The sequence below is a fragment of the Chaetodon trifascialis genome, chromosome 13 (genome assembly GCF_039877785.1).
Source record: "Chaetodon trifascialis isolate fChaTrf1 chromosome 13, fChaTrf1.hap1, whole genome shotgun sequence".
Classification (NCBI taxonomy): Eukaryota; Metazoa; Chordata; class Actinopteri; order Chaetodontiformes; family Chaetodontidae; genus Chaetodon; species Chaetodon trifascialis.
In genome coordinates, this window is record NC_092068.1 from 6430311 (window position 1) to 6447120 (window position 16810).

The 16810-nt window shown below is 43.9% G+C and overlaps 1 protein-coding gene across 1 annotated transcript in view; it reads right to left on the reverse strand.

The window, feature by feature from the left end:
* Positions 1–16669, reverse strand: part of thada (THADA armadillo repeat containing) — an 86094-nt gene extending 69425 nt beyond the window's left edge. The window contains exons 1-21 of the mRNA XM_070977281.1: positions 16649–16669; positions 15765–15846; positions 15463–15572; positions 15242–15372; positions 13931–14079; positions 13776–13808; positions 13634–13682; positions 13213–13406; positions 12852–12946; positions 12126–12349; positions 11278–11993; positions 11009–11163; positions 10758–10913; positions 10563–10670; positions 10342–10465; positions 9777–9922; positions 9463–9691; positions 9235–9370; positions 8851–8987; positions 6666–6812; positions 5060–5220 (exon numbers count right to left, since the gene is read on the reverse strand). Of these exons, the coding sequence (XP_070833382.1) occupies positions 5060–5220; positions 6666–6812; positions 8851–8987; positions 9235–9370; positions 9463–9691; positions 9777–9922; positions 10342–10465; positions 10563–10670; positions 10758–10913; positions 11009–11163; positions 11278–11993; positions 12126–12349; positions 12852–12946; positions 13213–13406; positions 13634–13682; positions 13776–13808; positions 13931–14079; positions 15242–15372; positions 15463–15572; positions 15765–15837 (3273 nt within the window). The 5' untranslated portion in view covers positions 15838–15846; positions 16649–16669. The remainder of the gene's footprint in view (positions 1–5059; positions 5221–6665; positions 6813–8850; positions 8988–9234; positions 9371–9462; positions 9692–9776; positions 9923–10341; positions 10466–10562; positions 10671–10757; positions 10914–11008; positions 11164–11277; positions 11994–12125; positions 12350–12851; positions 12947–13212; positions 13407–13633; positions 13683–13775; positions 13809–13930; positions 14080–15241; positions 15373–15462; positions 15573–15764; positions 15847–16648) is intronic.
* Between the last annotated feature and the right edge of the window lie 141 nt (positions 16670–16810).

Below are 16810 nucleotides of genomic sequence, written 5' to 3' on the forward strand. Positions count from 1 at the left end.
GCCTTCAGGAAGAGAATGAGGAAGTCAAGCCAGGAAACTTCCAGGAAACGATGCAAGGATCCATCCATCCATTGTCTATACCTGACTATCCCTTTTGGGGTTGTGGGCGGGCTGTCATTGGACGAGAGGCGGGGTACACCCTGGACTGGTCGCCAACATATATATAGACACACAATCATTCACGCTCACACTCACACCTAAGGACAATTTAGAGTCACCAATTAACCTAATGAGCATGTTTTTGGTCTGTGGGAGGAAGCTGGAGTGCCCGTAGAGAACCCAGGCGTGCACGGGAAGAACATGCAAACTTCACACAGAAAGGCCCTGCCCGACACGGGGATCAAACTGGCGACCCTCTTGCTGTGAGGCATGCGCACTACCTGCTGCCCCACCGTGCCGCCACGATATAAGGATATATATATATAATGTAATTACAGGCCTATACTGCAGTTTTATTTCTATCATGTAATACATTTTCTCTGCAGAAAGTCTTAATCAAGGCCCCAGAGGGTTCTCCTCTTAAAACAAAACAAGTTTTAAGTGTTTGTGTTGTAAAACATATTGTATTTTATCTTTTAAATATCAATATAATATGGACCAAACCACCCCTACCCACGTGTAGACCTCCTCCAGTAGACTTAATGGTTTGCCTGAACTATCAATGGCATTAACAGCAGGACTTGATCAACCACATACTGTAAGGTTAAAGGATGAGCACTATATGATTAGCACATACATGGATGTTTCATCCCTTTTGTGGAATGCAAATGAGCTCACACAATTTTCATTCTTATGTCATATTTTCCTTAATTTTCCTGTCTTTATTGTACAACAGCTGTCATTTACCTTATTTTTCTTCCACATGAATCAGTAAAGTATCCCATCATCACCCAATATGAATTCATGACTTTGTTCCTTGTTTCATGAACAAAGTGATGACATTTGTCCATAATCAGATCTCTGTACCTCAGTGATGCTGAATGGAAATATCATGATAGTAACTGTAGGTGGAAAATCGGCTCTTTAGTCTCAAAGCAGTGTCTCATATCACTTCCTATTTGCTGCATACAACACCTATTCTTTCAGTTTCACAGAGTGGAAGAAGTCAAAGTCACCCTATAATTCCCTGTTCTCTGCATAATAAAGACTCAGTAGTTACTGTGCAGTGATCACTAAAATGAGATTTAGGACACACTCATATGAATCTTCATCACTTTGAGCCATCTTTGACAGGTACAGGAGATTTTTAGCAATGACCTGTGGGCATGATATGAACAGAACAGTTTCCAATCCACTGTGTGAATCTCTGAGGGTAACACTTGGGGTCATACGGACTACTTTTAGAATCCTGACACTCAAACAAAATGGTGTAAAAATGTGGTGCGCTGGAGAGCAAATATAGAGCAGTGCTGGACAAAGCATTCCTATTGTGTTAATAGCAGTGTGTGTATGCGTGTGTGTGCGCGGTTCTGTGTGTTTCTCCCTTTGCTTTAGAGCAGCCAAACAAATGGTCGGCCTCCTCCATGTAACCAAGGCTCCAACCAATCCAGGCAAAGCTATGCCAATAAACACCAGAGCTGTCAAACCCCAGCTGACCAGCGACTCTGGTGGTCTGTCACACTCATACAGTAGAAGTGTTATTACATAGTATTGCCCTGTCAGGAAGTCAACGTGCTACGCCTTTCTCCACCAATCAACACAAAGTTTAAATCACAGTGTGTCACCTTTGCTGAAAATATTCCAGGAACTGATCACTGACAGAAAAATAAAGCAATGAAAAAAGAAAGAAATCACACCATCCCCATTAATGCCCATCCACAACCACTGCCGTTTCCATGGTGCCACCCAGTGACAGAAACATCTGCAGTGTTGCCAGGCCAACAAGGATGTAACACAGGATGCTGGCTGGGGACCGCAGGAGGTGTTGAGCTCACAGCCATCTTGGAAAGAGATGTGTTTTAGTATCACACACACATACGCACACATGCACATACAAATACACACGTACGCGCGCACACATTCATACACACACACACTTGCCCATGCATGTCATCTCTGCGGTAGGGCAGAATGACTATGCCCGCAAAGACGTAGCCAGACCCAACTTTCCAAACACTGTTGGAATCACCCCACTGAGTGTTAATGCTAACACACACGCTATTTGCACACACACACACTTTAGACTGAACACAACGCGTGGAACTGATGACGAGCAAGTGAAAAAGAGAACGCGATGCAGTGAAGGCAAAGAGGACGGAGGGTCAGATTTTCCTCTCGTCCACGTGGTCCTCGAGTTTGTTAAATCATCGGTTATGTAATGAGACCCGTCACCATAGTTACCACAGTGGACAACATGGAAACATGATATCACCATCAATTATCTCCTCAGGACACTGTGGTTGTGACATCATTATCCAGTCAATTTCTGCAGCGATAGTTAAGATGACCCTGGCTGTGTTATAAGGCTTAATATTAAACTTTGAATTGTCAACGTTAGCTGCTAGCATCTGAGCTATACTGGTCCCGTTTACTGGACAGAGATGAGAGTTGTCCTGAACCTCTCCTCTCAGCAAACTTCACAACATTCACAACTATTCCTTTAATACAATTTAGCTCTCATGCTATATCATATAGAATCTGCCAGAGTCTGGACGCCAAACAAGGCTGCTTAAGCACAAATTGATGAGACAATTACAACTTTTGAAATCACTCCTAGTTCAAGTAAACTTAATCCAACATCCAGTATTTACTGCAAAGGTGCACACAGCTAATTGTGTGTATATAAACCATTGTCATTTCATATTTCAGTGAGTGTCAGTTTTCTCCAAATGAGACCAGAGCACTGATATGAAAAGTTCCTAAACTGGAGGAACGGATATAAAATAAAAAAGAACAACAGGAAATAGAAGCCAGTTACTGATAAATAACATGCAGTCTAATGCACAGCCTGCTGCTTACCCTGCAGTAAACCCACTGATGATGAGATTATCTCAAACAAACATTCCTACGACTCAAACTGTTGCAGGTAAAGAACCAGCATAGTTAAAAACTGTGGCCCTCCAGCACACAAACAAAAACACACATTCAGCACATGGTACAGTATGATACTTCCTACTTTCTCCCTCAGGAGTGTACACACATGGTCAACGAGCAAACACATACACACACATGCGCGCGCGCGCGCACACACACACACACACACACACACACACACACACACACACACACACACACACACACACACACACACACACACACACACACACACACACACACACACACACACACACACACACACACACACACCCTTTACCCCCTACACAGACAAACACAGCCTATGTCTGGTGCCCTTGTTATTATGGATGTTCACATGCTGAACCACTCAGACAACTATTCCAGTGTGAGTTTGTCTGTGTCAGTCTATGGGTGTGTGTGTGTGTGTGTGTGTGTGTGTGTGTGTGTGTGGGAGTGTGTGTGTGTGTGGGAGTGTGTTGTTTGCAGCGCTCAGTGTTTTCCTGCTGGTGGTGGAAGTGATTTGGAAAGAATGCAGTGGAAAGGGAGGGGCGTCGCAGCCGTTAAACCAGCAGGGTCGGGCCTCAAATGAAAGCGCGGCGCTAACGAGGGCGGATGCTAATTGAAGAGCCTCCCAGCGTGGGGTCACAAACACTCACAGACACACACATTCACATCATTCCCTGCTACAGTATGTATACACACATACAGTGAAGAAAATGCCACCTTTTTACACAGAAAGCATATTTGCTGTGTGGATGGATTAAAATAGCTTACTAGATCTCAGCTGAGACAGTGTCAGTGTCCACATTAGGGTTGGGCAGTTGTATTTTTAGATGGTCATTATTGTATCACAATGGCAATTCCCAGTGTGATCGAGGTGTGGGGGCTGGCCCGTGGTCTCAGCAGCATACTACCACAGCTCAGCTGTTATATACTGGTTAGCCTTGTTAGCCATTCCATTCTCACAATGTGCCTTAAAAGCAATAAGTGTATTCACAATGCAGAGCGGAGAAGAGGCAGCAGATGTCTGAAGTCCCCTCTGTCAGATGTGCAAAGCTACCAACACACAAACAATACACCATCCCTTTGCCATAGCCAGTCCTCCTCCATGGAGTCCGTCATGTTGTGCCACGATATTGCTACAGTAGCCCAGAACAGACAAACTAAATACCAGTTCTTGACATTTTTAAACTTTTTAGAGGAACCACAGGTATTCAGTTGCTTACAATCTACAACCTCAACACAAGATGTCACTAAATCCCACACACTGGTCCTCGAAGGCAACATGATTCCAGAGATCACTGGTGCACTTAAAGCGGAGTCAGCGGCCTGCTGTGGATGAATGAACACTGATTATTTTTTTAGTTTTACAACAGGGATGAAGAAACTGGATTTAAAGTGGATCAGTCAGATCTGGACAAAACAAGATCTGATTAATAAGGCCATTCTCGGTACTGATATCTATCCAGTGGACCGGAACATGCTTATTGCTATAGGTCAGTAACAGTTTTTGGTCTGAAGTTGCCAATGTTGAATGAAGTGCCATTTAAATTAGACCATTTTAATGCCACAAGCACAAGAGGCATTCAGGATTCGCTATACAGCTTTTTTCATGAATGTGTTTGAAAAACCAATGAATGGACACTGGAGCTCTACAGCACAGAGGAGTAAGATACATGAGGCTGAGGGTTCACACACAATACTTGTTAAAAAGATACTCGTTCACTGGTGCTTTAGGTCTTTTCACAGGATTTGTTGATGTGTGTGAACTGTAAAAAATCTACATCAACAGCTAAGATAAGATGTATTGATGTATACCTGAGGCTTTGGATTGACAATCAATTAATTTTTCATTTCATTATAAAGTAAAGACATAATTAATAAACTGCACCATAAACAGAACATTGAAAATGGCACTGATTGGTCAAAATGCTACAACAAGTCCAGAAACTGAAACCAGGCTGTCTGCTACTGGATACGAGACAGCAGCAGTGAGAGACGGAGTGAGACTTGTGTGAGTGTGTTTAGTACATCAAGATCTCACCTGCGCTTCTGTGATGAGCCCAGAGTGTGTGTGCGAGTTGTCATTGGTGTAGTGCAGAGGCAGGCTCTGACACAGCTGTCCAAGCAGCATGGCCACTTCCTTCATGCTCCGCCAGCAACATACCAGCACCATCTGTGCTGTCACCCTGTAGCCCTCACCGCCTGGAGCCAACACACATACACACACAGACATGAAACAAGTGACATGGGAAAAGTTTCAGCACTTTTTTGGTTTACAGCAAAGATGGATTTGCTTTATTAGTATGTTAAAGTTTTGTATTCCAGAAACCAAAAGACAACCCAGGTCACTGATTGCCCCGCTTTTGTTGTGTATGACTAACATACACATATTATACATTTCCAAAAGCGCACACACGCACACACACACACACCTTTTCCTATCACTGTGTTTATGTAATCATTAATATGATTCCTAGAGGTACTGGACTGTGTACCGTTAATGTGCCACACAAAAATAAGGTTGAACACTGCCCCCTTCATGACATCACTAGTACTGCACTCACTGATGACACAACTAGTGCAATTTTAAGTATGACACTGTGAGCCAGCCTCAGATAACATCAGCAACAACCCCCCAACAGCCACCACATACACCCCCACCGCAATTTCAACTTGTTAGCCTTGTTTTGAATATCTGCAGACATACCAGATAAAAAGTGTGTTAGTGTTCTTGGATTGTAACGACTGACTTCTGAACCACAGAACATACTAAAAAAAAGTTTGCCTTACTTGTATTTGGGGGATAATCATGCTCTGGGTTTTGGAACTACGCTTTCCACAATGCTTTGGAGGATGTCAGCATGAAGTATAATGTTGTCATGGACTCAGTGAGTTGCACTGGGCTACTTTGATATAAAAAAAAAACCATAAAAACTTCACGATTCTCAAAGTTCTGGATTTATGACAATCTTTTTTTATATATCATGTATTTTTTCCAACAATTTCCTTTTCGCATTTAATACATATGTCACGTGTGCCACTATTGTATTTACTGGGCTTTACTGGGGTTGTATACGTTCGCATCAGTCAATTATGCTGCAGTCATAAAGATGTGTGCTAATAGAAAGAGGTAAACTCAATAGATGGCCTTCCATCTCCCTCCATAAGGGGGCATCCTCTTCTAGAAAACAGAATTTCTAGGATTTCCATGCAGATTTATGATTTCCAACAGAAAGTGAATCAAATAATACGCCTATCATGTCTGTGGGTTGTGAAGGAGTAAGATTTTCAACACAAATCGTGCAAATCAGGGACTAAGGCTTTTAAAGTACCTTAATTGCGTCCATAAGCTGTGCGTCCAGCCACTGCTTTAGATCCAATTGTTGACTGTGTTGATAAATAGGCCTAATCAGTGGCCAAACTACAAAACATCATGTTGGTTTTAGAACACTAGCATCCATCTCTCTCTTTCACTTTGTGCAGCATCTTTGCCTCATGGCTCTTCCTCCCACATCCCCTCACAGAGGAGCACCTCACAATCTGAATACATCTGAACAGGTGTAATACTGGATCGTTTGGACTGAGGCATGGCAAGATATTTATCTGTGTAATGATGAACAGCATTAGCATAATGATGTCTAACTCACCTGTGTCCAATGACGGTGTGTGTGTGGTCTGTGTCTGTGTGTGACCATCTCCGTGGTGTGCATCCAGCTCTCTGGCACTGGTGAAGAAGTCATTGTTGTCTCTGGGCTGAATCTCCTGCAGGATCTTCTGCAGACCCGCTGACGCCTCTATTCAAGCACACACCAAAAAAAAAAAAAAAGTAATATTCTCAATATTTTCTCTATGTCCTCTACAAATTATTATCAACTATAAGCAAAGATCTGTCCAAACAATTCTCTTTATATTTCTCTGTATTGATATTTGATGGAATAGAACCTTCAGCAAAACTTCTTCTCAATTAAAGTCTGAAAAAATGTAGGATCCATTTTAGCACTTTTCATTTTGTTACCATATAATTCTCCTGAACTCCATGAAGAATTAACTTCTCTATCTTTCCCTGTCTACAATAAAGAGTGATCCATTGTAATCCAGGATTTCCCTGCTCAGTGAGACCCTTGGCTGTCTTTCATTGCTTATGGACACACTAGCCTGATTCATTTGTAATGCATTATTATTAGGGCTGTCAGTTTAACGCGTTAATTAGATTAATTAATTACGCTGCAAATTAACGCGCTAAAAAAATTAATGCAATTAATCATGAGTGGCAAGTCAATGCGCAAGCATTTTAAATTTGGCCCTTTGAGTGACCCGTAGGCTGCAGTGGCAGGTCGCATCCTACCTGCGGCACTAGTCAAGAGCAGGGTGACAACAGACATGGATGCAACAACGGAGAGCGAGGCAAGTTTATTTATAAAAAGAACAAAGACGGGACTATTAACAAGAACGCAGTGATTTGTACCTTGTGTAAAAAAGAATTTTCCTATCACCGTAGCAGCTCCAGCCTGAATTATCATTTAAACGCTAAACATGTAGTTGCTGCTAGTGCCGCTAGTGCTACCGTGAGCTCACTCCGCCAACCCACACTTGCTGAGTTAGGAAAACGAATGAGCAAAGCCACGACAGAAAAACTGACAAACTCAATCGCAAAGTGGGTTGCTGCTGATTGCAGGCCGATTTAATCGTGGAAGACGAGGGCCTAAAAGAGGCGTTTCAGATAGCGTCATCTGACTCTAATTTCCAGCTACCGTCGAGAACTACAGTGATGAAAAGAATTCACCAGCTGTATGTTCGGTGTAAATGACTGATTTTTGAACAAAATTGAATCTAAACTTCCACAAGCTGAGGTTGGGTGTATGGATGCTATGAGATGAACTGATAATAGGTGTGGTGATTTTGAGACAAACATAGATTATGACTGGAGATACCCTTTTAAAAGAAATGCCTGTTGGCATCTTGCTATTGATGTTGCCTTATTTAAAGGCATGTTATACTATTATTCATTTTGAATTGCTGTATTGAGTCAGCTTTAGTATTCATTTTGATTGAGAGTCTGCTTATGTGCCTATTTGAGACTTAGCCTTATTTTATTTCTGATTTTTATTTATTTTATTTAACTGTATTTTTATTGCATTTTTGAATAATGCACCTGGCCTAATTGGTTTGCTGATGTGCTTGACCCTTTTTCTTTTGAATTTCATTTATGAAGCACACTTCACCAATAAAAATGTGGATATCAGATCTTCTCTTCTTGGTGTATTCAATTGATTAGTCATGCACTACAATTTTGTAATGTCCTAGAATTCAAATTCTTTATTTGGGGACCTTTAGCAGATATGAGATTAAAATGCGATTAATTAGATTAATTAATTACAAATCCTGTAATTAATTAGATTAATTTTTTTAATCGCCTGACAGCACTAATTATTATTGTTCTTATCAACCATTTACTGTACTTAGGTAGATTTTTTCTTAAAATATAATATTTACTTGTGCAACATTAAGAGATCACATTTTGCTGTCATATACTGGCAGGCCTCTGCAGAGTGAAAATCTTTGATTTACTCTTTTCACTTCTCTTGTCATCACTTCGCATTTTGTGACTATAACTTGGCCACAGATGGAGCAGAACAGGTCCCCTTTATAGCTATTTGGGGGCGTTGAATATGCTAATGATCAGATCTAACCTTCTCATGAACAGGTGGCATTCATCAAGCTTGAGGAAGCAATTTACATTTGATGCATCTGACTTGGAACATAGGTAGAACCACACAGAATAAACGATGAGCTTTAAGATAAGAACACGAAAGTGCTGCTGCATGAGGTCACCTGAGTCAGTATCCATGGGGATGAGTCCTTCCGGGGACGAGCTCTGGACTACAGGGGAGACCACATCAGACATCCTGTAGCACACAGCAATCAGCTCTGACACCAGACATCTCCACTGCTCGGTCTGGCTCAAACTCCTAAGCACACAAACATACATTTAACAAGTGAGCACATGATGACATGATGTTGCACTCATGGAAGGTCTAAGATAAGACAAGATAAGATAGACTTTATTTATCCCACAATGGGGGAAATTCACATGTTACAGCAGTAACAACACAGAGCTATGTATGACAGCTTTCTGTCACTGCCAACAGCAAAGCAATGGATCCAAACGGAGTTAAGCCTGTTAAGATGTGTGCATGTTGTGATTCATGTGCTCACTCAGTGTTTAGGTGCTGCAGGACAGCAGTGATGCAGTGAGCTCTGCCATAGAGAGGAAAGGAAGCAGCTGCCTGTAGGAGAGATGACTCTGCCCTCGACACCTCCAACTGCAGAGAGTGCAGCAAGAACTGAACCACTGGGAAAAGAACCACAATAAAATCTTTACATTCAACACACAGTGCCAACACACATGCATACATGTATTAGGGCTATGCATGTGGAGCTCACCAGCCAGTGTGTTAAGCTCCAAAATGACAGTCTCAGAAGGCTGGGGTGGGGGGGAGGGAGGCTGGAAATCGAGGCCCTGCTCCTGTGCACAGAGCAGCAGAGCCTGGATCAGGTCCGGCTGGTGGAGCAGCAGGTTGAGGAGGTGGGCTGCTGAAACACTGTCGAAGGGCTTGGTGCTGGTACTGAGATCCAGAGCAGCCTGAAGGACACGATGTATCCTCTCCTGAACCTGACATCATAAAGACCAAGGTGACATCAGCAAAAGTTCTTTTACTATTTTCAGAGTAGTGGCTGAGCTTGGTCCTCATATTAACCTGTAATCCCACAGCTGATGGTGGCAGTTGCCGTAGTAACGATGAAGCCAGTTGTTTGACTTCCAGGAAGTTGCTGGCAACACAGTAGAGGACATTCTGAGCATGGGCAGAGGTCACGACTTCACCAAGGGCAAAGACATCAGGCCCTGAGGGAAACAGAGAAGTAAAGGTGAGGAAATACAGGAGGAGACGCTGACTGACAAGAGGCAGAGCATGCACTGAGCCAGCTGGAGCGACAGGCTGGCATCAAAGTAAAGAGGCTGGCCGGGAATGGATAGACTGCTGCTTCAGGCACCAACTGAGAGAGTCATTCCAGAGCTGTGAGCTGCCACTGCTACTGCAATGAAATGTGCCAAGCATCACCACTGAGGTGTCCTTGAGTAAAGCACTGAAATCAGAACTCTTAGATGAACTTCTGCAACATTTATGACTACACATACTGTAGCAGGAGGATGAATCTCAATAGTCTGGTGTGGTGTTGTCGTAACAGTGGGAGCGTTTTCTGTGAAGTTTTGGGAAGTTCTGTAAGTCACATATGGCTGCTGATGATGTGCAGTAAGTGTACCTGTGCTGAAGGTGAACAGCTGGCCCAGCAGACACAGCAGGTGGAGGGACAGAAGGCATTTGGAAAAGGAAGCTCCGGGAAGCAAAACCTCCAGCAGCCTCACACACAGCCAGCGCAGGAACTCCTGCATCACATACGAACAGACAACAAAGCTTTCGGTTTGTTTTATCAAATAAAAAGACTCAGGTAGGCCGCTGCCTTGCTGTGTGTGTTTACAGTACCTTGTACAGATGTAGTGTGTGTTGGTCTCTGTCTCTCTGCTCCTGGTCTCGCTCCTGGATCAGTCTCTTCTGCAGCAGCTGAGTGCTGTCCTTCATTCTACAGAACAACTGCACAGTAGATTTCAAACTTCATTAAGCAAACATTAACATTAAAACATTTTCAAACACTAAAGAAAATGTGAGTTAATGGCTGACCTTCTTCAGCAGGCTGACTGTCTGCTGTCTGACACCTGGTGACTGACTGTTGAGATTTGGCAGCAGGAAGTGGCGGATCAGATCCATTTCCTGTGAGGTCAGAACTTCGGTGCTGCGGTGGCTCTCACATACTAAGCCCAAAGCATCCATCCTCACCTGGGTGGGGGATTTGATGATGTAATTTAAGTCATACACTGTATAAAATGTATGAAGAGATAAAAATACTTGACACATAACATACAGACACTCACTTGATCATGTTTGTGTACTAGGGCTTGTTGGAGCAGGGAGAGGGGCACCATTCCTCCCCACAGACCCTCCTCTGAGGATGGAACGACACCCTGGGCCCTGGCTGCCCGCAGGCACGTCATGAGGGCTCCTAGTGCACCCCTGCTGCCGGAAGGACCTACCGAGGATAGAAAAACAGAAAATGGTTCAATATTTACATTCACCTAACACGTACAAAAAGAAAGCGTGGAAAGAAGGTTTTGCTTCAATCTTTCTTGCAAAAAACTTTTACCTGTGCTGCACGGTGGCGAGTGCTGCAAGGCCTGCACCATGTGCGCCAGACTGGAGGGGCTGCAGCGTAGCAGCTTGGGCAGGAAATAGTCCAGGATGTACGTGGTCTGGTCCAGTCTGGCACGGCACAAGACCCGTAGCAGAGGGGTTACCCACATCTGGTGCCAACACTCCATCCAGTCCTCTGTGGCCATCCTGTCTGCTGCAGCAGCCTCACTGGCCAGCTGTGCCTTGTGGGTGACAAACAACCTCTCCAGGAGGTCGCTGGCATAAGGAGCCAGGGTCTGGTCACCCATCAGGCCCAGGAGACATGAAGGCAGCTGGGGCTGGATGTCAAGCAGGTACCCTGCCCCGTAGAGCTCCACGAGGCAGCCCAAGGAGCCGTACTTCCCTCTCATATGCCACTCCAGTCCTAGCAGGCTGTGGGTGAGTTCTGTGATGTAAGAGTCCTTGGATAGGTCAGAGGTGGGGGGGTTGGTGTGCTGATGAAGGAGGAGGAGGTTGCGGAACAGGGAGCGGGTTTGGTGGCGGACCCCATCCAGTGGGTGCTCCCAGTGGGAGTAGATGTGCTCCAGCAGGTGTCGCTGTAGCTCTGACCCTCCGCTGAGGGACTGCTGGAGGCAGGGCTGCCTGTCCCCCTGCAGGCAGTCCAGGGCAGCACCACTCCACAGGGTCAGCACCCGAGCCACCACCATGGCTGTACTGGACTCCTTTATACTACAGTGAAGAAAAAAAAACTTCTTTGTTTTAAATGATTTTTGAGACTAGTTGTTTAATAGTGTTTCCTTGTCACTGATGAAAGAATTACAAAAACTTGAGCCATCAGTCTTGAAAGGGGATCAGACCTACCCAGCATCGAGATCCAGCAGCGTGTTTGGGACCAACAGCAGCAACCGTTCCCACTGTGGCCCTGCGAGAGCGCCCTTCCAGCTCAACATGGCCAGAGCCCCATGACAGAGATACAGAGAGACACCCGGCGGGCGACCACTGCCACACAGACCCTCACACCTCTGCTTTAACCACTGAGGGGCTGAGTCCAAACCCTGCACTGAACTTTGCAGCAAACTGCACACCTGACACACAGAGGCAAGAATGACCAAGATCATTAAGAGCATTACAATTTCAAAAGACTCAAGCACCTAAAGATAGGAAGCATTTTTTGCTACACACTTGTTTAATGTGTATAATGTTGTCCAAACTGAAAGTATTCATAAAGTTCTGAACTGGAACAGCTCTACTTTTGGGAAGCTGTGCCACATTTTTCATACAACTAAATGACTGACTGGTTGATCAGCTGAGAAAATAACTTGCAGACTAATCAATAATGTAATCAGGGAACATAGCAGCTAAGCACATGAATTTTGAGGCGCTGCTTTTTAAATTTGACTTTGTTAATAAACATTCGGCTACTGTTTTCTGCAGCTGTGTTAAATGAATGCTTATGTATGTTATAGTTGCTGAGTTACGTTCTGATATTTCCAAGATTACTACTTTACAAGTAAATCTCATTCAGAACGCAAGCAAATGTTCTCAAAATGTAAGTATAATGTGCACAATCCTGATTTCTCAACTCACCACAGTAGCAACTTCATCTCCACAACCCATGGCAGACCTGATCAGTAACACCACAGCCATGCCGGCTGTGCTCTGGACAGCCTGGATGAACTCCTCTAGAAACAGGAAAAGGAACAGAGGCAGAAAGAAGTGAGAGGGAAGTATGAACCCGTACGTGTTTGTGGTTTCTTATTTAAGACAATATTCTGCTCTCAATCAAAATTCTGAAGCAATCAGGAGTTTAGAAAATTAATAAAAAGCTACACTGAGCAATGAACGGCACTCAATCTGCTCCTGTGAAGCTGCTTACAACACACTTATTGTTACTGAACATACTCAGAATCATTCATACCACATTTTTTAGTTTATTGATGTTTCTTACCATCAGTGAGGATGTGTATGTAGCAGCTGAGGAGGCTGCTCAGTGTGTCCTCCAGCATGCTGTGACTCTGTTCAGCCTGCAGGGCAGTGCTGATGGTGTCCTGGGATCTCTGGATCACCAGCATGGACGTCTTCACTGCAGTCAGACAGGACTGCATCAGCTGGGCCTGCGCTATGTGACGTCCTGCTAGACCACTTGGACAACAGCAGGGGGCAACAGAGACTCACTGATCAACAACAAGCTAAACACCGTCACCAACATCTCGCATGCATCAACATTTAACTTGGCTGATTGGACTGTGATAGGACAGAGACAGACAGCGTCAGACCAATGTGCAATAGTGAGACGCAGTTATATGGTAAGAACAAATCTAAAGTACAAAACAGATATGAAATATGGAATGCAAAGTATGACTGTGTACCTGTTCTGGTGAAGGTATTCAGTCAATCCCTTATGAAGGAACTGTAACACTACACAGTGGAGAACAGAATCAACGAGAGGTCTTTCTAAAAATGAGACATTCCTCTCTTGAAGTTTATTAAACAAGTAAGTTGGTCACTAACCTTCAAGCAGCAGTTTGTTAATACATCTTTCACCTGGAGATAAAGAATTTGGAAAGGTAGTTATTGACCTGAAGAACAGGAAGATTTATCAGATATCAGCAGTGATCAAAAGTAGAATAAATCTGCTTTGAGAGCAAAGACAATGACCCGCTCACCAAGAGTGAAGCCATCCAGACAGGCTGTGATGGTGTCTACGATGTGTGGATATCTGTCTGAAGTTGGGTGGGACAGACAGTCGGACAAGCAGGCAGACAAACTGTTTAGAGTACGCTCCTGTAGCCAGGCTGGAACTGACCCTAAGGCACTGAGGGAAGCCACACAGAGACGTGTTATTTATCAAGGACATATTCACAAAACATCATGAGGCTAAAAGCAGCTCCTATCTGGCAGAGTTAGGTGGACTTCATTTAGTACATCGACTGCATTTATATTGCACTTATTTAGTCCACTTTGACCACTCAAAGAGCTTTGCAACATTCACCCATTCACAGCACCACACACACTCACACACTGATGACAGATACTGGAGTAATCTGGGTTCAATATCTTGCCCAGTTCTGGGATTCAGTATATTGGGCAGCCATGCAGACTGGAGGAGCCGGGGATCGAACCACCTTCTGTTTAGTGGACGACCCGCTCAGCCACCCCAGGAGAAGCGACTAAAAATAAGGGTTGTCCTAATAGTAGTCCTAATTTTAGGACTTCAAAGTTCTTGGTCTGAGAGTAATTCAGTATTAAAAGTAGATTAGACTCAATTAGACTTTCCGGAGAACTCTCAGTGAGTCAGAAGCTGCTCGTAATGTGTCTCACTGCATCATTGTTTGAAAATGATCTATTGATCCATATTTTGACATGACAGCCATTGAGCTCATCAGCTCACCAACAAATTGAAAACAATCCAATAACACTGGAGATGGCAGTTTGCATAACTCAATGCTACTTGGACACCGGTAAAGGTGTGCAGTGTTAGTGAGCTCAGCCTCAGCTATCTGACAGAATTACAGCAGCGGGAGTCGACCCCACCTCTTTCCTCAGCTTAGGAGTTCTCTTTGTTCCTTGCTAAAAGTTGCTCTGACTAGCTTTGTGAACAGCTCTTCAGAGGAAACTGTTAAAGGAGAACTTCTAGCTCCTACAGGGAAGATAAGATCCTTTGTGACTACAGTCCCAGTAAACCTAAGAATATAGTGTAAACACAGACAAGGTGGGAAACAACTTACGATGAACGACCATGTTCAAACATGTCGACTGCCATCCCAACCGTGAGAAACTATGTTCTTACAAGCACAGAAGAATAAATTATTTTGCCATAAATTGTTTGCCACTTGAAGGCAAAATAAGATCTGTGACGAAAAATGTGTTGCCTCACTGGCAAGTGAACAATGAATTTGCCTTAAAGTCTGTGCTCTCCATCTCACTGACTTAAACAGATGTGTTACAAACTAAGAATAGCAAATTTAGCCATGTACCTGGCAAGGGCTCGTCGCAGGGGATTCTTGGCCTGCAGGGAGGTGTAGACCAGAGACAGAGTGTGTAGACAGGCCTCAAGAAGAACTCCATCAGGCTGCTCCTCACTCAGTGACTCGAGCTGGGAGCCTGCCTGGTGTGGGACGGACACATAACAGTCACATTCTGTATGACACATCTTGTTAAATAATGAAACATTATTTTATTATTATTAAAAAACAACCTTTTGAACTAGCTGGATCTGCTGCACTGGCTCTGTCAGCTCCAAACAGGCCTGCAGGGTGTGGGCAAGCTGGCTGACTCCATCCTCTCCTCCATCCACAGAGAGGGACGCTAGGAAAGATCACACAGCAAAACATGAAGTACTATGGCATATTAAATGTAGTAATACACATCCAGACTGGGAGAGCTCTGTATTGTAATTGACATGCAATATCCTTTGGGGAGTCCCAGCAGCATGAGTTACAGGTCTCTGATTTTTATTTTATAAAGTTGGTTTGCTCATCAGTAGTTTGGCCACATTACCTATGAGCTCGTGCAGTTTCTCCTCATCCAAAACCACTGCCTCTACTTTGGCTGTCTTCTTCTTCACCACCATGACTCTGGCCTGTGTGAGGAGCACACCAATAGGTACACTGTTTTCATGACTGTATTAGTGTGAAGCTAACGCAAGTGTTTCATCTGCAACATGGCTGTGTTATGGGGAATACAAACTAACAAGCACCTGAATCATTACCTCTTTGGTAGACCCTCTGGATAAAAGAACCACCTGCTATTTGCAAATTAGCAGTTTTTCTTTATATGTCAACCTCTAAACTTCTCTCTCTCTCTCTCTCTCTCTCTCTCTCTCTCTCACGCACACGCGCCCGCGCGCGCACACACACACACACACACACACACACACACACACACACACACACACACACACACACACACACACACCCCATTGGATGCAATTCATGTATTTTGCGTCAAATCGCACCAAAAGTTGCCTCATGCCATTTCCCATATAGAGCAGGTCTAGATTGACAGTACTCGTTAGTTAGTCGTTAGTTAGTCGTCAGTACACACACACACACACACACACACACACACACACACACACACACACACACACACACACACACACACACACACACACACACACACACACACACAGTAGCGTCCACACTTTGTTCGGTTTCTGCATATTTTGTTTCATCTTGGCTAAAAGTCATAGTGCTAGGCTGATGTTAGCTAACTTGCTAGCAGTCTGGCATTAACTCTCCGTCCAAAATTAAAAGTCTAGATAGCCACAGCAAACACAGTAACGATACAACTGCGAAACGCTTACAAAGAGTTGGACAGCCAAGTTAAGTAAAGTTAAATATGAGCAGCATTCACCTCAGTTCGGCATGTGGTTTACTTACAGCCCTACTGCTTCAGCTGGTAGCTCTACCCTATGTCAAGTTAAAGCATAAAAAGCTTTTACTTCCGGTATACATTTTCAGAATAAAACAAAGCTGAAAGACCATGCCCGAAAATAGGATAAAATGTACCTCATATCTACTTTATCTTTATATTTCAATTCT